At 43.0% G+C, this 23,494-nt stretch overlaps 2 protein-coding genes across 3 annotated transcripts; both read right to left on the reverse strand.

The window, feature by feature from the left end:
* Positions 1–3: 3 nt before the first annotated feature.
* ndnfl (neuron-derived neurotrophic factor, like) lies at positions 4–12,112 on the reverse strand. Of its 2 annotated transcripts, none has more exons than XM_086162288.1 (4): positions 11,912–12,112; positions 8,868–9,067; positions 4,416–4,537; positions 4–2,066 (listed from the first exon to the last, which is right to left on the reverse strand). In XM_086162288.1, exons 2-4 carry the CDS (start codon positions 9,029–9,031, stop codon positions 643–645), a joined length of 1,710 nt encoding a protein of 569 aa, XP_086018414.1. In that variant the 5' UTR covers positions 9,032–9,067; positions 11,912–12,112; the 3' UTR covers positions 4–642. The 2 variants fall into 2 exon arrangements, with proteins under 2 accessions (XP_086018414.1, XP_086018404.1); XM_086162278.1 differs by lacking the exon at positions 11,912–12,112 and adding an exon at positions 9,164–9,288.
* Positions 12,113–14,102: 1,990 nt separating this feature from the next.
* sparcl2 (SPARC-like 2) lies at positions 14,103–23,090 on the reverse strand. The gene is made up of 8 exons (XM_086162968.1): positions 23,028–23,090; positions 22,575–22,647; positions 21,318–21,429; positions 21,016–21,134; positions 20,774–20,928; positions 19,690–19,802; positions 18,706–18,800; positions 14,103–14,212 (listed from the first exon to the last, which is right to left on the reverse strand). Exons 1-8 carry the CDS (start codon positions 23,088–23,090, stop codon positions 14,103–14,105), a joined length of 840 nt encoding a protein of 279 aa, XP_086019094.1.
* Positions 23,091–23,494: the final 404 nt, after the last annotated feature.

Raw genomic sequence — 23,494 nt, forward strand, 5'->3', positions numbered from 1 at the left:
GTATTTATTGGTGCGTTAGAAGCAGCACAAGAATACATCAAAGACAATGAGGCGAGTCACTATTTTTTTCACTGCTTCATGCAAAAGCAGGACACAAAGATACACACTGACTTTGAACTAAGCATCTGTAAATTGCACCCATCTGTGTTTATAAGCCTGTACAATATGCAGATATACACTGCGAACCCCCTGTCTCAGATGTTATCCAATTATTGTCCCATCTGTTTCTGTCGCACATTTGGCACGGTCTGCGTCGTTGTTTTTGTACCGGATTCTGTCTCGAGACTTGACGTGTCCTTTGTACTCACACAAAAAATAAGCACTTGGACGACTGGCACATTATTATCATGATCGACGATGAGAAAACAAAATGACAAATGCACGACAGTTGTATTTGTTATGAACTTTTGCTGGTGTGCAGATCTTTCATATTTATTTTCAACCCATTCGCAAAGGTACAGCGAGTGGGATTTGAATATAACCACTGCTCCTCAAGAGGGAATGTTTCCTTGTCATGGTAACAGTCTTTCCACAACAGTCAAATGGCTTCATTCTCATGATCAGTCTTCACAGCTTATCCATGGCTGATGCATTTTCCCGCGAATAGGGACAGTCTAAGAACCTCCTGTAGGGGGCGACAGCTCAGCATTCCTTTCTGGTCTTCACTATCTTGCTGGCATACTTGACAGGGATCCCCCAGCGTCTCATTAGATAAACATCAAACACATAGGCCATCCCCGGCTCCAAGCCCCCGATCACAGCTGTAGTGACAGCCCGCCGAGGATTCAGCTCCTGGAAGTACTTGCAGAGAACTCTCTCGGTATCAGAGCGGGACTCTGGCCCCAGACAGGGCACACCCCCCTCGTCTATTTCATGTTTGCCCAGCTTTCGGCGGTACACGCAGTACAAGCTCCTCTCCTCCGTGCCCATCCAGGCCAGCGTGACGCTGTTGCACCCACGCAACCGGTTGAAGGATTTTATCTGCAAGGTAGAAGGCAGAGATGGTACTCCTCGGCGGTGATAGGCTGACGAGGTCTGCATTTTCACTGATGCCATGAGACCTCCTGGAAGACTTGCAGCAGAGGTCTTGTCCGTGGTGCCTCTTTCTCTCTCCATGTGGATGAGATAAGTTGGACTTCCCTGCAGCCAAATCTGCACTAAATCAGTTCCCAATACTTGGGAGATCAAAACCTGACCTTTACTGGACACTGTGACCTTGACCTTTTCCGCTCCACCGCAGCTCTGCATCGTCAGAAGGCCACTCTGCTGCCAGCCCCTCGGACGGAAACTGAAAAACTGCTCGGATTTGGACGCCCCGTCCTGGAAGGTCACCCATCTCAACTCCCCTTCTCTCACGTTGGTGATCGCCGGGCGAGCCTCCTCGTGCGTACGAGCAACCGTGCCCTTGTAGGCCGCGTTGGTACCGTTCAGCCTGTCGATAACAAACACGTCAAAGTAGTACTGTGTGTCGGGCAGGAGCTCGGACACTGTGCACACGTTCTCCGTCCCCTGACACACACACGGGAGGTTGCCGTTCCCATCCGCGAGGGAAGAAGGTGGATTCTGAGGCTCGGAATAAGTATCCCACTGCTGCCACCACCACTCCTTCAAAATCGGCCACACGGTCACTCTCCTCCTCTCCTTCTTATCTCGGGTCTGATCCTTGTCTTTCCTCATGCTCACTTCGGCGGCACAGAGGCTGGGGTAGTTGCGTTGGGTGTTGACCAAGACGCAGTAATCGTAGCTTTCCTGCGCACGAGGGAGGCCGGTCAGGGAAGCGCTGGGTGCCCAGCTGAGCGTGACGCTTGTCATTCCGACACCCAGCGTGTGAACTCGAGAGTCAGCCGGGATCAGGGGGAAGACCCCCGAGGTCCCCGGGCCTTCATGAAGAAACACGGTGGCTCTGCTGTTCTGTTGTTTGGACCGCAGCCTCAGGATATAGATGGATGCGTGGGGAAGGGAAGGACCCCTGTAGGTGTTCAGGCTGTTGCCAGCAAAGCTGTGTATTTTCTCCTCAGCCCCAGGACCTCGCCACCAAATCTCGGGCATGCTCTTTTTGGTGCTCCCTGTGAGAAGAGGAAAGAGCTTGGGGTATTCTTAATACACTAAAACCAGGCTCGGCTTTTTGTGAGCCAGTTTTATAACTATTGGTAGAATAATTACCAGCTAGTAAATTGGTCTGCATCTTTTTCCATATTTGATTAATTGTTAAGTAATTTTTAAGAAAAAGAATTGTCACTATTTTAAAATTAATCTGAATTCCTTTGGGTTGTAACCGGGGCCGAAAATACAGAAGAAAACTATTGAGGAAATGAATAAAAAGATTGATTGATAACAGAAATAATTATTTGCTTTAGCCACAGTTTACTAAAACGAGGCGACTGATATCGTATTTGTCCGTCAAACAGGGATTAAGACAACATGTGTGATGGGGCTTCAATTCAAAAACAGCAGTTAACTTAAATAATAATTTTTACTGATTCCAATCAGTGGTTTGGGGAAGTAGCATGGCATACATCAAAGCTCTATATTCTTCACTGCCTTTTTATAAATTATGGTAAGTAATTTTACAAAGTGTATATATGATAAATGTGTGTTTTGTGTGTCATCGGGCAAGCTGAAGTGGAACAATCATCATAAATGCTGTCAGGGATGAGGTTCCCACTCTAACCTCTCATAACCATTGTTTAACACACTATATGGATTAAAATACATGATGAGCACAATGTATTATCTTCTACAGTTTAAAAAGAATCACAATTGCATTTGTTCGGCTGCATTTTGTTGGACAGAGGGTGAGAGGACACGCGCTACGCGCACTTTATCAAGTGCTTACACAAACAGCAAGAGCACAATTAAAATAATGAAAAATGCAACACAAAAAGTAAATGAATAAAAAATTTCAATTATCTCTTTGCGGGGAAAAAAAAAAAAGGGCTGCGAGGATTTTTCATTCATACATTAAGTGTTTTCTGCTTTTGTTTCAAGTACACACTCATCGCTCGAATCATGCGTATAAACATCAAAATGCCCGCCGCCGTTTGAATTTGGAGTTCATCTCTCCTCCATGCAAGAAGTCTCACATCAAATGAGTGCAACTGCGGCAGAATTAGAGCGGATAATTCGGCTTGGCAGTGAAGACTCACAATGTCAGGGTCTGAGTGATTCACTCGTCATTTTATTACTTCATTATGTTGTTTCACCATGTAGAGAGCGTATGTTTAGTTAACCTTGGGAAGTATTCAGGGACGGCTTTTAGGAGCATTTCAGGCTCCAGGACTGTGTGTCTCTTGGGTTGAGCTTTAGATGTTGTTTGATTTGCTTGGAGCGTGGTTTGCAGTGACCTTAGTTTCTTGCCATTTTATAATTGGCAAGTTTTTCTTTTCAGTTTATTTGATGTGTTTGGTGTGCTTAGTGCAGAGCAATCCAGGCCCAGAAACTCCGGGACACATTTGTCTTTTATTCCATTTTCAGAATTGAATTATTCTGACTCAGTATGTTTATGTGCGCTATGACACACAGAGCCATCATCACTGGTCTGACCAATGATTCATTATTCTGCATTTCAACATGGGGAAATGTGAAAACAAATCACAAGTTCGCTTATATTTTTCCAGTCACTTTCATGGGAATGCTGAAATTCTGCTGAGTTGTTTGTCGCTTCTAACTCATTATCAGATAACTCATTAATGCTCTGTATGCATGTAATAACATAACAATAATAATGTCATGTGCGTATGCTGTAAATTGAAATGAATCGTGTTTATTAACGTCAAGATCATAATGACATATCTTCGAGACTGTAAAACCAACAAAATGCACCCAGCCCTTTTCTCCCCCTTTGCACAGCATTCGAATATTTGACTGGGGGAGCAGAAAGTAAAGCACTTTTTTTTGTTTTTGTTTTCGTTTTTTTTTTTTTTTTTACCGGAGGGGGATGTTAAAAGTGGAACACAAACCTTATATTAAATTTATGAAAATGTGACAAAAGAGATGTGATTGTTCACTTTGCCCGTTCTTATCGTCGCGGTGGGTGAGGTTAAAAAAAATTGCACTTGAATGCTTTGCACATGAATAAAAGAATAGTACTTTCTGATAAGATTTGATGGGAAATTGTTTCTGTTTGGATATTTGTGGCTGGAAACCAAATTGAAGGTTTTTTTTACAACATCCAAATCATTCGACAAATAGTTCTATCAAGGATCAATGACTTAAATGCAGTGGCAAGCAAACTTTACACCTGGTGTTTCTGTTTATATCCATTTTCGCCCGATGATATCTGAGCACGAAGGTTTTCCTAAAAAGCGTGGGCAAACATGTATTATGAAGCCTCCTACCGCCTCTATGTCATAGCTAATAGGTGGTCTCCTGGTGTAAAGTGAGCGGTGCGGTTTGGGGTCTTAAGGTGGACTCACATTGCAGATTCTTCACCGGCTTATCCTTCAGGGTGCGCGCGGCCAAGCTCCACTCGATGGGCAGGTCACACGGGCTGACGGTCACGGACATGGCCGGAGCTTTCTTCAGTGTGAAGTACAGCCTGTGGAGGATCAGCAACCATAACAGCGGGCATGAGTTGTATTCTTCACGGGGGGTTTGGGGTGGGGGATGGCGTTGAAAAGATAACATCCTGTTTCCATTCAGCTGCCAAGCGATGGACGACGAGACAAGCTATCTTCTGATGCCTACTGTGCAATGTCCTTTCATTTCTCCCGTTGACATCCAGATACCAAAGCTTGTAATTTGACTTCTTCGCCGAGGATTTGAGATTTGAATGTTTGTGGTGGTTTCAAACATTCACGGGCATATTTCTTTCTTTCTCTCTCTACACGTGCTGATCAGATCCAGAAAGGTTACCGGGGAATCGGGCGATAAGCCGACGCTGACAGTTTGCGATGCATATCTGCCTGTTTGCTTTAACTATCAGGGTTCGTGCTCGGCATAGAAACAAGCATGTTCCCTTATGTGATCTGATGTTTTAAGGCATGTTGGAATATAGATTTTCTCTCTAGCTGCATATTCAGTGGCAGTCAGGGGACATCTGATATTCATGGTGCGGTGGTTTGATTTTTTAATGCAAACAACTATCTATTTTTAGCAGTTTAGCAAATGCTAAGCTGTTTACCTGCACAAAGATCACCTAAATAATCCTGTTCTGTGTCATTAATTCAATTTTTTTTCTCCTAAATCTGGTTAACCTTCATGAACACAGGAGCAGGAGTCGCTTTCTTTATATTTCAACTTATAAATTGTGGAGATGGCAGTTCTTTCCAAACAGATGTGTAACACTGTCATCCTCAAGGGCGCGTTGGCGCTTAATAGAGTGATTAATTTTTGAATCGGTGTTTTCTCCCCCGTTATTTGCTGTGCGGTGCTGCGTGACCGGGTTAGTGGACAGACTGCAGCACACAGGGAGATGAAATTCACAATTTTCAGCTCACAGTTTCAGAGAGCGAGCACTGGCACTATTACACGGGTTACGGGCCAAATGGCCCGCGCTTCCCCTCGCTTTCCCCACAGAGAGGTACTGGAATCGACAACTGTCTTTGAAAACAACGGTCGGTACGCCTGGCGGCTATATTACTGAAGTGGAAACAAGGGCAGGTCTGAGGAGTGGATATGGATTAACTCGTCAACTGCAAAGTGGTGAACGTCATTTCGTAATGGGCTTGCATTCATTCGAAATGTTATGACTTGCAGAAAAAAAATGTATATAAAAAATGAACTTGAGGTGAGATTTTTTTGGGAAGCCTTACTTTAAGTTTATTTCCCGGATACGACAGTGTGGTCAGGGAGTACACGGACCCTCACCAAGTTCAGCAACTCAGCCTTTAAAAATAGTCGAATCTGAAAACATCATATATGGCTGGATACATTTTCCAAAGTATTCAAAAATGGTCTAATTTCTAAAAATGGCCAATGCAATATTTGCAGAAAAATTAAGTGGAGTTAAAAATAAAACTCAGATAACTCCATATTAAATATTTCAAAGCCTTTTATATACAGGACTGTCTCAGAAAATTAGAATATTGAGATAAAGTTATTTATCTTCTGTCATGCAATTAAAAAAAATAAAAATTACTTTTTCATGATATTCTAATATTTTGAGATAGGATTTTTGAGTTTCCTTAAAATGTAAGCCATAATCAGCAATATCAAAATAATAAAAGGCTTGCAATATTTCAATTGATTTGTAATGAATCCAGAATGTATGACATATTTGGTTTTGTAATTGCATTACAGAAGATAAAGAACTTTATCACAATATTCTAATTTTCTGAGACAGTCCTGTATGTCTGGAGATCCAAGTGTTTTAAATGTATGAAACACCCAAAAAAGGCTCCATTATGTAATGTTATGTAATGATGATGGAAAAAAAATCCCTTTTTACTCTGAAAATGTAATCTCTTCTTCTCTCCGCAATTTATTTTTTAGTAGTGTTTCGATTTATTTGATCATTCATTATTTTTGTACTGTTTTTCCTGAGTCATAGAGTCATAGAAGGGCTGGAGCCATTGGTCCCCAGTTGATTGCCAGGCTATACATGGACTTCTACAACCATTCCCACCCATGGACAACTTGGAGTCTTCAGTTGACCTTCCGGAAGGCTTTTGGCGAAGGATAGAAAGCCAGAGAATCCACAAAGGCTAGAAGAGAACGTACAAACGCCACACAGAAAAGCCCCCTCATCTGCCATCAGAATCAAACCGGAAACCTTGCTGCTTTTAGGTGAGGCTGCTCACACTGCAATACAGAGCTGCCCCTAAATCCATTACATAAAATATCAGATCAATATAAAAAAAAATCTCTCAGATGTGAGGATTGGTTCATGTAAACTGAATATCACGAGAAGGGACATATTTTCAAGCCTCACACTCTGGTATATCACAAAAAGCCTCATTCTCTATAATACAGTATGCCTCATATAGAAATTATTCAGCACTGACACTCATAACAGTGACTATAAAGAGTGACATAAAATAAATAAATTATTATTATGACTATGATATTTTATAAAACATTTAATTTTAGCTAAACATTAGATATTGATTAATATTGAATAATAGCTATTTGATCCCCCGAAAAAAAGACTGTGAATAAAACTGGACATATTTCTATGGATACAAATTTTTTTATCATTGCATTTATGGGGGTAAAAATTATGTTAACCATTTCAATGGCGGCTTTTGATTGTATTCTTAAGCAAACTGCTTGTTTGCAGGTGGTTCTCACTTCCATTGACCATCCACGGTATTTCAGATATTCCTCACAACACACTACCTCTACAGGTACCTACTCTTTACTCTCATTACAAAATGAAAATAAAGAGCTAGTACCTCCAAAACGTTATCTAAAATAACGATAAGCTCCCTAGAATTTATTTCCAATTTGTTTTTTCATGTGATTCATCTGATGAGGTTGTTTAATCCAGAGGAACAGTGACTGACAGAACACATCACATCAATTACTTAAAGATGCGGCATCTATTCTAGTTTCTCATCCTCCCAGCTGTTGTTGATCATGTTGCTCTAATCAATATGAGACTGTCACTCCTAATATCAAAATCATACAAATCAATATTTATATGAACCTTAATCAATATTACCAGGCAACTTGTCCTTGACCTTGCCACAAGATAGCATCTAGCGCTGTGAAAAACCCTGTTACTATAATTACACTGAGAGTGTTTCACTACAGTACTTCCAATTGATTTTAAGTGATCACATTAAACACATGTAACATATGGATCACCATCTTCTTTTTTTTTTGTTACCGTATTTTCCAGACTATAAGCCGTTACTTTTTCACACGCTTTGAACGCTGCGACTTAAACAATGATGTGGCTAATTCATGGATTTTTAGGGGGCTAATGAACTTCATGCCACTAAAACATTTAGCCTCGTCACATCGGACCAATGAAATGGCCGTGAAATTCTGAGGCTGTTCAATTCTGACACTGAAGAAGACTAATTTCATGGTTTCAGTGCGCAGGAGGAAGATGAAGATAGTGATTACTCATTATTAATCCTTTTCATCAGCCTTGTTACAGGCACTGTTTGGAAAAAAAGAATTTCCAGTGTGTATTTGTCGATGTTACCAGTATGTATTTAATTAAAAGAAAAAAATATTTCTGTGTAAAGCTCTCATGTTACAACGTGGACACCTGCAGCTTATAGACAAGTTCGGCCTATATATGTATATATACATATATACGCATTTAATTATTTTCAGCCGGTGTGGTTTATATTCAGGCGTGCTCAATAGCGGTACAATAATACGGTACTTTTGTCAAGATCTTCAAACAATGGCAAGACATCCAAACCCTATTACACAGTTTTCATGACTATTCTTAACTATTCTTAAATCATCAGATTCCATTGGTGGCAAGCGGAAAGTATTCAAAGAAATATTTGCATTCTGAAATCCCTAAAATAAAATATTCACCTTGTGACCGCTTAGGGTAGACAGATCTCAGACAATTAAAAATGAAATCCGTGAAATCTTACACTAAATACATAATAATGTATAATACATAATATAGTCAGTCTTAAAGGGTGAGTTAATTCATATTTTAATTTTTTTTTTTTTTTTTTTAGAAATCTGACCATTGGTATCAAGTATAGCAAACCATAACTCCAAAACAAATATGGCTCTTAAGCTTGAATAATAAGCTAGTGATTAAATAAAACAGCATAACAAACAAAAAGTGTTATTGAAAGGCGTGGAGTCTTGGACGGATCCGCTGAAATCGAAAGATGACCTTTGACCTTTGACAAAGAACTGAATAGCCAAAGTGGTGAACATAAAACTCAACCCTGACCTTTTTAAACATTTACTCACATCGCCCCCCTCTCCTTCCTGTTTGTTACCTGCGTGTGCGTCCTTTCGGGAGGGTCACCGAGGTGATCTTCCCCTCGGGCAACCACGTGGTGGGGCGGAGCGGCACCTCGTTCTCAGGCGCCTGCGGCCTCGCTGCACCCAACATCAACGCCAGGGCTGCGGCGAGACACCACGACACGGACGTGAAGGCCATCGCTCCTCTTCTCGGTCTTGGATTATCTCCCAGGGCCTGGAGAGGAAAAGCCGGGTGAGGAAAGGACATAAAATATCAGTCACCTCTCCACCGTAGACAGAATAACACACACACACACACACTTAACTGTACCATTCACACAGGTCGAAAGAGATGTAGTGGCAGATGATTCATTGATATGAAGCAAGGTTCTCTCCCCATTCAGACAGAATTATTCATTGCAGCACTGAATTAGTGAACATGTGTTTAAAAATCTTTCCGAAGTGTGAGGGGGTGTCAGTCTGAAGTGGATATTTCTATTTTTAGTCCGGCCCCCCCAAACACATACCCACTCTGGGTTCAAACGGGTTTGCTCATGTTTCATGGTGGGCTGTTCACGGCTGCGGGAAGGGGGGGGGGGGGGGGGGTGACGCGGTGCTGAGGCAAGAAAAGCACAAAAACCTGATAGTTTTTTTTTTTTTTTACCTGTTTATTACGTACAGGTGTGTAATCACAGGACTCGGTAGGAGTGTGCGTATATGTGTGTGTGTGTGTGTGTGTGTGTGTGTGTGTGATAACTCCTTTTCTTTCCCCTGCTCTCGCTTTGTCCCTTCCATCTTTCTACCTGTTTAATACACACCGGCGTGTAATCGCATGTGTGGTTGTGTTAATAGGGCTCGGTATGTGTGTGTGTGTGTGTGTGTGTGTGTGTGTGATCTCTCTCCTCCATCTTTCCATCTCTTTAAAACTCACAAGTGTGTAATCACTAGTGTGGTCATGATAACAGGACTCTGCATTAGTGTTTGTGTGTGTGTGCGTGTGTGTATCTGTGTGTGTGTGTGTGTGAGATCTCCCTCTATGCCCTCTATCTTTTTACCTTTTTATTACTGACTGTGATAACAGCATCCAGTAGGAGTATGTGCATGTATACCCGTGAGTGTGTGTGTTTGCGTGTGCGATCCCTTTTATTTGTCCCCCACCTTTATACCTGTTTATTACATACACATGTATAATCACATGTACTTTTGTGATAACAACTTTGTGTATGTGTGAGTGTGTGTGTGTGGGGGGGGGGGGGGTAGAGCTCTCTCTCTGCCCTCCATCTTTTTATGTGTTTGTAAACACAAATGTGATATAGGATGACTTGGTGTGGTGTGTGTGAGTGTATGTGTGTGTGTGTATGCGTGTGTGTATGTGTGTGTGTGTCTGTGTGTGATTGAGATCTCTCTCTCTCTCTGTTTCTCCCTCCCTCCCTCCGGGGGAAGCACATTCTCCACAAACACACTCCCTCCTCTAACTAATCGCGGTTGTGTGTGTGTGTGTGTGTGTGTGTGTGTGTGTGTGTGTGTGTGTGTGTGTGTATGTGTGTGTGCGTGTATGTATGCGCGCGCGCCGCGCCCCCGCGGATCAGATGACAGTCACCGCGGCGGCTGAAGGCGGAAGGAACATCTGACACTTCCGGGCCCCGGGTACGCGCACGCAGTCAAAAACCCGCGAACCGGCGCGCAGCTACAAAGTGGCGCGCTTGTTATCTTTGCACAGAAAGAGAGATGGAGAGAGATTAGAAAAAGAGAGATGGAGAGAGAGAGAAAGAAAAGTGAAACGGGATCCGAGGTGGGAGTGGAAACGGGAAACTAGAAGAGGAAGAGGAGGTTGAATTCTGGAGTCATTAGAGGGAAGGGAGGCAACAACAACAACAACAACAACAATCATAACAATAACAACAACAAAAAAACAACAAAAGGGGAAGAAAAACAAACAGAAAGAAGGAAAGGATCCTTCTGTTTCGGTGATTTAAGCGGTCGCATCCCGGTGATTGGTGTTTACTTCAAACCTCCACCACCCCCGTGTCGAAAGGCCTCTGATGTGTCACACATTACCAGGCGGCTGCACACACACACACACATACACACGCACACACACATACACACACACGTCTCATTCAATCTTGATAAAGATTAAGGTGGGCAAATAAATAAAAGCTCGCCAGGCTTGTTTCTCTTTAAATGCAGCCGCTGATAAAATATGCATTTTTTTGCTCCTCAGCAAAATTACGGCTGATTGAATTTTCATAAGCTTAAAAAAACAGGGAGGGTTTTATAGAGAGGGAGAACTTAACTCCCAGCCTCTATAAATAAACACATAACTTTAAGCTCAGCTCTCTTTTAGATGCTTTTCCTTTTGCTATTTTTCCCTTACAATTATTATTATTATTGTAATTATTATTATTATTATTATTGTTGTTGTTGTCGAACTTATTCAGAACTTGTTCTGAGGGAACAGGTTGGATGCTGGGAAGTGTCCGTTCACACACTCCACGCTTACACAGCCCCCCACTCACACACTCCCACGTTCACACACTCCCCAGCTCACACACACCCACGTTCACACACTCCCCTGCTCACACACGTCCTCCAACCCACCCCACCCCCAGATCCCGCCGGACCATCTGCTCAGGGGAACGGTTCCCTCCGCGATGGAGATCGACGAGATTACGCGGGACGTGACAGGATTTCACGCGTGATTGATTGATTGATCGATTGATAGATTGATTGATTGATTGACAGACACCCCCCCCCACACACACCCTGCTTCTTTCCTCATCCTCACACTTTTCTTCTCAGGTGGCCAAAGAATGATTGACGTTTCGATAGAGAGAGATATAATAAGTGGACGCAACATTTAAATAGAGTTAAAATGCTTTAAAATGTACATTTATTTATTAATCTGTTTATACCTGGATGCTCCGCGAGCGAGCGAGCGCGCAACCCCACGCAAAGGAAACTAATCCACGGAAACAAGTTGCTCAGTGACGCGTCCGGTGGAAATTCGAGACGGTGACGCGCACACGCACGCATGCACACGCACGCTGCAAAGAAACACAACATGCATGTCCCTTACCTCCGCTCAGCTCCGCTCCGCTCCACGCCACGCCACGCCACGCCGCGCCGCGCTCACCCTCTACTGTGAAGGATGGAGGAGGAAGAGGGGGATGGAGGAGGAGGAGGAGGAGGAGGAGGAGGAAGAGGAGGAGGAAGAGGGGGATGAGAACCGGTTGCACGGAGAGGAGGAGCGACAGCAGGTTGTTTTCTGGTGATCCAACTCTTTCTCCGTGCGGGCTGATGCTCCCTCCCTTGTAGTCCAGCAGGAGGAGGAGGAGGAGGAGAAGGCGTTTCTCAGGTGTCTCCTCAGGGTTATCCCGGCTCCTCCTCTCCTCTCCTAACTCTTCTTCACACAAGTGGAGTCTCGTTCTGCTCAAAATTATGTGAATGTCATCCGCTCAGTGAATTCCAACCCCCTTCTCCTATTTTTTTTTCCCCACTTATTTACCCTCCTCTGCCTGAGCTCATTGTCAATTCGACTTGTGCGGCCATGCATCTGCATGTGTAATATGTGTGTGTGTGTGTGTCAGGGGTCACTTGTGGTGGTGGTGCTGATGGGGGAGGTTGCTGAAAGGTGTGTGTGTGTGTGATGGGGATGTAAAAGTTGAATGCGTCCCCCGCTGCAGCTGTGATAACATCTGTATGACAGAGGAGAGGCTGCAGGCTGAGCGCCAGAGGTGACTCCGCCTTTGGGCCCTTATCTCTTGCTCCATCGGGCCCAGGCTGCCTGCAAATGAAACATCTTTAAATACCGAAATGAGCCTCTCAGACGCGCCACGGATTTATGCAAAATACTTGCGCACATCCAGACTATAAAACTAAATTGAAAAAAACAAAAAAACAAAAGGTCAATTCTAAGTGTATAAATTTTTTTGCATCAGTGGACTTGACAACAGTTTATCATACCGGTTATGGAGGAATGCAAATTGACATTCTGACAAGGGCAGACGAATATCAGGGGGGAAAAGGCTATTTAAAAGGATATGAGCATTCATTCATTCATTCATTCATTCATCTATGCCACTTATCCTGCACTCTTACGCGTCATTGGGCCGAAGGCGGGTTTCAGACCGCTCGCCAACCTAACATCCCATGTAGAGACACTTATTGCTCAGCATCGCTAAGTTAACACTTCATTTTCTTATAAGTTATTTGCTCATCTTAAATTTCCTGTTGTTCAATTCCTGTGTACATATTGCGATTAAAGGGATTGTGATATAAAGACATACAATAATTCACTCTCATTCGCAATAATGCAACCGTTCACACTGTCACGCAAACATCCGGGTTGTTTGGAGCCTCCCATTATTGGAACATGTGAAGATCTGGGTGGAAGGATGCTGATGTCGAAACTTGCCAGGCGGGAGTTCTAGAGCAGGGGTGGCTACACTTTTTCGCCTTTTGAGCTACTTTTCAAATGACCATGTGAAAATGATCTACCTCCGCTAAAAATGCTGTGTATATATTTATTGATATATCTACCGAGTATACTTAAAACAATACATGTTTTTGGATCTTGCATAACTGCATGAATTCTTATGTCACACTACAACAGAGTTCTTTTTTGGTAAATACCTTATTCTGATGACTTGAATGGAGTCAGCAGCATAGTTGAAGTTAGCTGTGAGAAAAATGACTGCTGTCCTGACAGCTGGGATTTTAGTTCCTTTACCTTTCTCCTTCTCAGCTCACTTTTCGGAGGCAAGTCGGTGTCGTGGTTTTTATGAACGGTCTGAAAACGCCGCTCCACATTTCTCTTTTTCAGAATAGCGATGGCAGACCCGCAGATGAGGCAAACGAAAATGATACAGTCCACCTCCCATTCCGTATGGAAGTGATACGTTTTAGTCTTTTTACTCGGTCCAGCTCCCTCACCTATTTTTATACCCATAAGTTTAGGAGACATAAATTGGAGGCTAACTCGCTAGCTTGACAGAACGCGTTGTAATGTGCACATGCGCAGTGACGCCTGTGTCAGAAAAGGTCAGATTGGACGGACCGACTGTCAGTCAAGTGACAAATTTCACAGTGAGGATGATAGGTTGACGTCTACGTTTTAATGCCTTGCGATCGACCCGGTCGACCGGTAGATCGCGATCGACGTATTGGGCACACCTGTTCTAGAGGAAGACCAGTGAGGAGATTTGCGGATCGGGTGAAAGACGACGTGAAGTTAGTTGGTGTCAGAGAAAAGGTTGCGGAGGAGAGGGTTAGATGGAGGACGACCCCTGAAGGGAGCGGCTGAAAGGAATAGAAGGAGATCCCGACATCTGGATCATCCAGATGACTGCCGGGATGGGCTCCAGCACCCCCACGTCCCCTGGACGCAGTAAGCAGTACAGATAATGAATAAATGAATAGTTTCTCTGCTCTCTAACCCGCATTCCTAATTTTTTTATTTCATCAGCGACTAACTTTTGCACATTTTTTTTAACCTCCCTCTGAATCTCTGCTTATAAAGGATAAGAAAAATAATCTAAAGCTCTTGTCGCTGCTGCGATTTCCTCGGCGAACCAGATACGGATGATCCAAAGTCCAAAGTGTGATGAACTGGAAATCCAAAAAGCCTGTGTGGTCGTACCGGAGGCTCGCCGGCATCCACTCACAGGTCAAGTGTGGATCTCAAAGGACAGTTTGGCTCTCCGAACCTCTTCTCTCTTGTCCTCCGCACAAAGACCGTGGGCTTCATGTGCCGGACTCTCCCTCCCTGAGCGCCTTGAATCAATATCATCAGGAAAATAGAAACGAGGCCCCGCCGCATTATTCGCCCCCCCCCCCCCCCCCCCCCCATTTCTAGTCGACGACGGGGCCTTTTCTCACTCATTCACTCGGTACTTCAGCGCCGGGCCATTGAGGTGGCTGTGAATGGGACCCACTCCACCCAGAGGGAATATTGTCTGACCGCGGGCCGAAATCCGAGAGATGCCCTCTCTCGCTCATTCTCTCCCCCGCCGTCTGTCTCTGGCTGCGATATCACTTCAAAGGGGGAATAAAAAAAATGTGGCACATGAGTGCTATTAATATATGTATCACTTCAGCAGCCACAACTGGTCTTCTTTTTAATTGAGGAGCGTTCGCTATGGCTGGACTCCCTTTCAAAGCTACCGGCACTCCCGCTCCGTATCCCCCTCCATTCGTTGGCCCACTTTACAGCCTCTGAGAACTTCTGAACGTCGGCAATCTGGCAGAGCACGATACGATGGCTGCTTTTTGAAGATTGCTTGGTGATTAACCTTTGAGAGATTACTGCGCTCAGAGCGCTATGTGTTTTAACTTTTGCAACTTGGAATGTTTTTTTTTTTTTTTTGTTGTTTGTTTTTTCCAGGGAGAATTTTTTCAAGGAAATTGGCGCATTCCACGTATTGCTGATCGCACGTGGTTTTTTTTTTTTTTTTCTTTTTCCTCACGTCTGCTTGATGCAGGCCGGGGCGGTGCACTCTCATCGCCTCTCTCTTTCACCACTGTCGTGAGTGGCCTGAATATTTCTTTTTATCCGACAGCTCCAGCACCCCGCCCCCCCTTCCCCACACGCTTCTTGTGTTACCGCTTAATAATTAATCGTCATGCGGTCTCCGGACAAACTCCATCCGTCGGGGAAAGCGACGAGCACGGGAGTAAAAGTTTCATTTGGCATAATTTCCTGAAGAGAAACTGTAAAACTGGCCTTTTCATCTTTTATTGATGTGCGCTTACAAGCCATACATAATGCAGGGGGCCATCTTATAACAACCATGTATTAAATATCATGTTCCGGGGGTCGAGGGTCTCAGGCTGTATGCTTTTAGAGCCTGCGTTTTTCGGCTCTCGCGCTGGATAATAGCGTAGGCGGTCTGAACCGCGGGAGTCAAAAGACACTGAACATGCATAAAAGGAAAGAGAGGAAAACATGCTAAAACAGGTGTAGATTGATTGACAGGGAAAGGATCGGCATCTTTATTTTTAACATTGTGTCATCGCCAGCCGCCCATCTGCTCCTGTGCTGTCACAGCTCCCCCACCACCACCACCACCACCTCCGCCCCCTGAGAACAAGTGTAAATGTGTGTGGAGAGAAAAAAGGAGGCAGATGCGAGCAGCCCCATCACAGATCAGATCACTGATCGGCGCCCGGAGGGGGCGGGCTGGGGGGGTTTGGGGCAAGGTTAGAGAGGTAGGTGAGTGGGTGGCGCGTACATCTCTCTCTCTCCGCTTAAATCTAAATGTGGTGTGACAGCCGGGGGAAGGACAGTTGGACTTGAGGTGAAGTGTGTATTCTATCTGTGATGTGTGTGACAGGAAGGTAAAGTAGGATTAGATGGATCAATCTACTCTGTTTGGATGGGGGGATGGATGGAGGAGAGTGGTGGCCCGAAGGTAATAAGGAGCGGGGGATCTGTTAGCGGAGAGAGGGGTTGGGGATTATTAAGAAGCACAAAGAAAGAACAGTGGTGAGGAAGAGGGGGCCCTTACTTGGCCTTCAGGGGTGGCCCAAACATTTCATTTTTTCCTTTTTTTATGAAACGGATAAAGGAACTCGTCCCCGGAGGGCGAAAAGACCCCACAAAGGAGAGATGTTTGTCGGCGAGCTAGCGTACGGGGGGAAGGGGGCGAGCCAATCGTTCCGCGGGTCACTCATCATTAGCAAATACAGTTTCATGAGAAGTTCAGTTCAGTAATCGCTTTCATCCAGCCCTGCCTTCCCCCAGCGGAGTCTTGTTTCCAGCCCCCTCCTCCCCTCCCAAATCCTCTTGTGCTCACACACTCTTATCAGAAGTTACGAGTGAAAATCTGATGGAATAAAAATATCTCGTTTCGGGTTTGTTTATGTTTTTTTTTTTTTTCGCAAGTGAAAAACGGCGTGAGCGGCCCACGTTTGTCTGCGGCGAATCAGACGCTATCTCATGAAACTGACTTTTCTTCAACTCCCTCTCAGTGTCTTTGCCCCCCCCCCCCGCCGCCTCCTCCCCGCCGCCATCCTCTGGGCCACGGTGCATTTGGAGGCTAATTAGTCCAGAGAAATCTGCCGTTGCCAAAGAAGCAAGCCCGGGGCCACACGCATCTTCCCATTGATCTCGCCAACAAGATGCATTTTCATATCCAAGTGAAACAAATGATACACGACCAGACTCGCAGGGGCTGTGTTTAGTATCGTCGCATCCAGATTAAAATCCCACTGCGAGCTTGCTGACCTTGACAGAGGTCAAGTGATTTTCTGTTCATGCTCCAAGATTCTATTTACGGGCGCCGGCGTCGGAGGAAGACGTGCAGCATCAGACCCTTTCTCTTTCTCTTCTTACCCCCCCCCCCCACACGCTTTCCATTCTCAGTCTTCCCTCATTTCTGATCCATTTTTTATGCATTTCTCCATTACTCCCATTTACGGTGCATTACCCCCCCAACCCCGTCTTCCACAAACACTTTGTACTTCTCCCTCCATCTCTCCGCCGGCCTCTTCGCTCGCCTCCAATACATTATTACACTTCCCTTTAATTCACGTCGCACTTCTTTTTATTATCTCTCTGTTCCTCCTCTAGTCACGGCACCCCCTCCCCCTCTATACTTCATCATTCTTTGTACATTAACCTGTCCGTCTTCACTAAATTCATTCCCGTTTTTAATTGGCTATTGAAAGCGCGTCACGCCAATTCCTATTAAACGTTTCGTACATCAACTCTGTTATGTTACGACACAAATGTAATAACGTCAGTTGTAGGCGGTTGACTCGTAAATCTATTAGTAACATTTGTGCGCATTTGTGAACACACAGACTTTCGGGCTTGATGGCGTGATAAATCATGTAATTTGCTTGTCTTGCTTGAGAAAAGCTTCAGCGATCAGTGAGTACATATGCCATTAAAAAAAAAAAAAAAAACTTGATGAGGTGGTTTATCATCAGGCGTCTTCAGAGATTTCTTCATGATGCCAAATAGATGCAGGAATAATATAAAAAGATTCTTATTTTAAAGATGATTGAATTTGATCGGTGGACAATCTCTGCTGTATCCCATCGGCACCGCTGTGAATGAGACAAAAGAAAACATGTCTGAATTGGGGTTTTCCTGATCCAACACACACATATTTACAAGCCAGGATAGTGGATGCATCTTCTGAATAGGACTAATTCCCCAATCTCCCCATTAAATTACATGTGTTGCTTATTTTTAAGGCTTATTCTATTATCTTTAGTCATTGTGGGCTGGAATGTCATTCAGACTCAGAATTCAACTTAAAATAAGACGAGCCGGGACGTCTGCCGCCAGCCCGAGGTCTGACCCCGAAAAGTATTTGTTATAAAGAATAAAAAACAAGACATCTGAATTTTTTTTTTTCTTTGATTACATTTGTTAGAAATTCCACCTTTTCTGTCACTGTCTCAAAACACTGAGCATTAAATGGGTGACATTGCTTTTGGTGAAGATTAAAAAAAAAGGGTTTCGGTAAAAGAACAAATTGCTTTGTAATTTAAAATTGTTACAACTAAAATAAATGTCATTTTGGGTTTGCTTTTGGAACAATTCAATGAATACTGAATGGCAAAATTAAATTGTTACAAAAAATAGAAAGAAATACAGCAATTTTAGTGCAAACTGAAAAAAACAATACCAAGTAGGTTAATCATTGTTCTTGCTTTTACTGGAAATAACGTGGACAAATTTTTATTATTTACACATGGTGCATTACAAAAAAAAAATAACGAGTTGTGATTTTGTCATTACTTTATAGTACTTTGTCATAAAACTCAGCATAAATTTGATGGTTAAAGCAAAAGGTTGCGCAATCTATCAATCTTTTCAAGCTTTGTCAATATAAACTCTGGGAAACATTTGTTACTGACACATGAAACTGTAGAACCAGGCCTCGCTGCGATCCACCAGGCAGGCTGTCCACTCTCGCAGGGTCACTTTCCTGTTCCTGTTTTGGTCACATGACCTGCAAGCACATCACAATAGTGAAAGTGTGACCGCCCCATAAAATATCGCCGGTTTAGACAGCCATGCAAACACAACCTAATCGCGCGTAGCGACGCATTAGTACACACAAGCTCATAGAAACAACAGCTACGACCTTTCAGTTCACCCTTCCACCGTATCTCTGAAGGGTATTCCTTCAATTTCTGTTAATCCATGGGCAGCGGGAGACTCGGTGGGTAATAAACATTATCATTGCTGGGAATTGCTTGACATTGACACAGTCGGCCCTCACAAAAAACCTGTCACCGCGGACTGGCAGAGCAGAATGGGGGGTTGGGCGGACGGTGGTACGGCAGGAAAAAGTGGGAGACGAAGAAGAAGGGGAAGGATGACGGTAACTGCGAGCAGGTGAGTGATGGAGGGGGTCGCGGTTCGCAGAGAAGATAAAAGGAAAGCCGGAAGCCCAGAGGAAGGAAACGAGTGCTTGGATGTGGAGGCGGAATGAGATGATGGGATCATGAAATCAGAAGGGGGGGGGCACAGGAAGCGGGGATTGGCATGGGGGATAAATGGATAGATAGCGTGCAGAGAGAACAGCATGGTAGGAGGTGCGACTGGTCACAGAGTGGGGGCGAATGCATGCCGGTGTGACATTTTTTTTTTGTTTTGGTAATCAGACAAAAAAAAAAGAAATGTATTTCAGGAGACCGAGAGGCAACTTTGTTGACGTCTCAGACGTGACTCGATTACTGAATTACATTAGTGGTATTAAAAATGACCGCGGTGATAATACATTTCCAGGGAATGTACAGGACCCGGGTTATTATTGTATTTATTATAATTGGCTTGTGTTATGGATGTGACACTGTGACTTTAGCTGCCAGGAGTGACTCTTTTATGGGACTAACTGAAAAAACTGCGTGGCACAGTGCTCCAGGGGCATCCTTTTGTAACGCAGCTTCCGCAGGTCCCTGCGGCTCAATTTGCCATCTTTGTTCTTGTCCAGTAAGGCGAACCTTTGCTAAAACAGAGAAAGAGAGAGAGAGGTGTGAGAAACAAGTTTCATCCTGTCCAATTTAATCCGTGTCAGTGAAATGTCAAGGATAAAAGATAAAAAACACAGAAGAATATAGATATTAAAAATAATCATATACAGTATCGCCGCTCTCACAATGCAACCATACAGGACTGTCTCAGAAAATTACAATATTGTGATAAAGTTCTTTATCTTCTGTAATGCGATTACAAAAACAAAAATGTCATAAATTCTGGATTCATTACAAATCAACTGAAATATTGCAAACCATTTGTTATTGTGATATCGCTGATTATGGCTTACATCTTAAGAAAACTCAAAAATCCTATTTCAAAATATTAGAAAATCATGAAGAAGTAATTTTTGTTTTTCTAATTGCAGTACAGAAGGTAAAAAACTTTATCACAATATTCTAATTTTCCGAGATAGTCCTGTATATAACTGCTCTTCTATGATATAACAATAATACCAGAACTTTTACTTAATCCACTCGATGCCATGAGGTCAAGGTGGATTAGCCGGGGAGCTTAAGTTACCCCTTTATTCAACCTCTTATTGAATAATTTAGTGTTTATTGACCAAATCCAAGTGTTCTTGAGAGCCGCTCAACCGCCAACGCAGCGCACCACAGCGTGCCAGTTATGACGGGTTGTTAACATTGATTTCTCACTACAGCCCATAAGCCACAGCTTGTACCTGAAGACCATAATGGTGTCAAAGACAACTTTATGTCCAGTGATAATAAGTTACTCAGGGAGTGAACGTAACCCAGTGGTATAGATTTTCTTCCGGCTATCATTTCTTTGTTATGGATATTGATTTCATTTGCAACATCATTAGATGAGGTCATTGTAAATCATAAATCATGTACTCCTGGAATGGGCATGAGGATGGTGGGGGGCTGTCTTTTTGGATGTTTGGTGTCTGCCGTCCTGGATGGAGAGGTCTCTGCAAACCTGTGCTAGTTTTTTCCTCCGGGTGTGGCTGAGGCAGCTCTGAGGCGGGGCAGCCGGCTCAGAGGCATCTCCCATGCGACTCAGGAGCAGAAACCAGTCCAGGAGACGAAATGGAAACTGGTCCAACTCTCCTTTGGTGCATTCAGCTTTGGGGACTAACCAAAGAGGAGTAAGTATGAATTTGTAAGGCCTGTGAATCAAAGCAGAAAGTATCTCTAATATTTCATGCTGCGTGTGTTTACCCAGACAGGGTCCTGTGTGAGCCAGTCCAGTGCGGCGCCTCTTTCTGCAGGCTTCTTTATGCAGCAAACACTTGTTCCCATAGGTCGTCCCCAGAACACTGCACACTGGTGCCCTCTGCCTGAATTCAGGAGCCAGTGCCCACATGAAAAAATGGCAAAAAAATATGGATCATACAAGTGGGTGAGACTCAACACAGTGCTTCAATGAATTATAATAGAATATTTTTTAACATTTCAATGTAACTAGATAATTATTATTTTACTAATTTTGGGGTTTAAATATCAAATCATGGGGTGTTTACCATGGACAAGATTGCGGACAAACACACTTTGGGACGAGGAATCCATCTTCCTCGACAACCTGGCACCAAGATCCCTCCGGGCTGTGACACTTGAGCAGTTCGCAGAGTTTCTCTGAAATAAACAAAAGGAAACAAAATGATAAAAAAGGGAAGAAACCTGAGAGACAAGAATGGAAAAGAAATCTAGAGAATGAAAGAAAAAAATTAGAAGAACAATAGAGTCAAATAAAAAAGAAGAAATAATATATAGAAATCATATATATCATAATATATTATATATATATATATATGATATATAATACATAAGATATATTATGATATATATATAAATACACACACACACACCATGAACACATATATATGTATATATATATTATTTCTTCTCTGTGTATATATATACATATATACTGATTCAATATCAACATACAGATGTCAAATATTGATATTTTTTCTTTTATTTTTAAAGATAATGATAACTATTGATATTGATAACTATTTTTCATTGCTCATGTTTACATGAGAGAGGTGTCAGTTTACAGTTACAGTCTTTTATGTGTTGTCTCACGACATGAGATATGATGGTGAGGAATAAACACACATTTTGCAATACTACTGTGCCACAATGCTTTCAAATTATTATGACGGAATCAAGTGTTACCCTTCTGTGATCACTACATACATTTTTTTTTTAAATAATAGTCATATCATCTTACAAAAAGCATCATCTGCTGGTGTCACTAACATAACGTTAAAAAGTGTTTGGTGATGGGTAATAAAACAACATGATTCACTTATAGAAAAACAGGGTAAGAATGCAGAGTGAACAACAAAGGAAATTAAGTCTATGATGAACAAACTACCTCATAATCAGGATAGTTTTAATCACTTGTCAAATACCTGTACAATTCAAATTTTTATTTTCATTATTTTTTATATACATTCCAAATGTCATTCATGTGCTTTGGCATCCATATATATTATTTAATGCAGCTCGATTTATTTAAATTTGGGGACAGCGTGGCACAGGAGGTATAGCAATTGTCTTTGGAACCGATCATTCCTGTTGAAGTGTTGTTGAGGAAGACACTGAACCCCTAATATCAAAAGTGATATGAGAGTCTTTCTGTAAATTCTACAGACCTTGAAAGATGAGTCAAGCCTTCAACAGTTGAAATTCATTTCATCTCTAAGAATCATACAGTGAAACTGGCAGGAAGTCAGGAAATATCTTTCACTCCCAGGGTTCACTGGCTTCACCTGGCTCCACTCTGCCGATATATGGTTTCAGCCGCTCCTCCGCTTGCCTCTGTTTGCGCTGAGCGCGTCCCGACTGATGGAACACAGCATAATCACACACAGCTAAAATTGTGCATTTTCCAGTTTTTGTCATCGTGCTGCAGAACAGGTGTAAAAAGGATGTTCTACTTGAATCACATTCGGTGCACAATTTTAAACTCATGTTATGAATCATTTCCATGAACACCCGGTCCACACCTGCCATGAAATTCCTTTCAGATCAGATGAGAGACAGGTGATAGGCTGATCTAAAAATACCACGTGTCTTAAAATATGTCGGAAAACAACGCTGAGTAGCACCAAAGTGAAAACAGACTGCATGCACTGATGGAATTGTAATGTTTGCAATGCGCTATGCTCAAGTTCATCCGTAAAAGCGATGACATCAAAATGATTGGGTGATGTGAAACTCACAGTGGCTGGATGAGTGTGAAGACACAGGAGCAGGCATAAGGCCAGGGTCAAGCTCAGGTTCATGTTGGCTAGAAAAAAGAAAAAAAAAATCAGAAGCTGACTTAATAACTGACAGTAATGAGAGATAAAAACATAAAAAAAAAAACATTTATATTTGCACTAATTTCCATCAGCATCATTAAAGTTTGCATCACAAGGCAATCGGCTCAACCCGATGCATTCAAAGATTTTTATTTTTTTTCTGAATGCTTCTTTCTTTCCACTGCGGCGTCATTTTCTAATTATTACTCTTTTCCAAGTTGTTCCAACAATGCAGAGGGGAACAATGCAGCCCACTGAGTCAGTTTCCACCGCAACGGAATCGGAGGTTCGGTTACAAGGGGAGACATTCAGCTTTCAATCGAAGAAATTATTAAGTCTTAAATGTAAGTTTCACCGAAAGACAATCTTACCGGGGCCTCTGTCAC

This window comes from Fistularia commersonii, chromosome 2, assembly GCF_037954325.1.
Source record: "Fistularia commersonii isolate RoL2024-O1a breed Wild chromosome 2, RoL_Fcom_v1.0, whole genome shotgun sequence".
Lineage (NCBI taxonomy): Eukaryota > Metazoa > Chordata > Actinopteri > Syngnathiformes > Fistulariidae > Fistularia > Fistularia commersonii.

What these genes read in the sequence shown, in the direction of transcription:
- ndnfl (XM_086162278.1), bottom strand. An exon ending in CCGAAAGGACGCACACGCAG is followed by an intron (nt 4,538 to 8,867) that starts GTAACAAACAGG and finishes GATCCTCCACAG; the next exon opens with GCTGTACTTCACACTGAAGA. An exon ending in GCCGGTGAAGAATCTGCAAT is followed by an intron (nt 2,067 to 4,415) that starts GTGAGTCCACCT and finishes CTCTTCTCACAG; the next exon opens with GGAGCACCAAAAAGAGCATG.
- sparcl2 (XM_086162968.1), bottom strand. Translation starts at nt 23,090, where the DNA reads ATGAACCTGAGCTTGACCCTGGCCTTATGCCTGCTCCTGTGTCTTCAC. An exon ending in TATCGGCAGAGTGGAGCCAG is followed by an intron (nt 21,430 to 22,574) that starts GTGAAGCCAGTG and finishes TGTTTATTTCAG; the next exon opens with AGAAACTCTGCGAACTGCTC. An exon ending in GGAGGAAAAAACTAGCACAG is followed by an intron (nt 19,803 to 20,773) that starts GTTTGCAGAGAC and finishes TCTCTGTTTTAG; the next exon opens with CAAAGGTTCGCCTTACTGGA.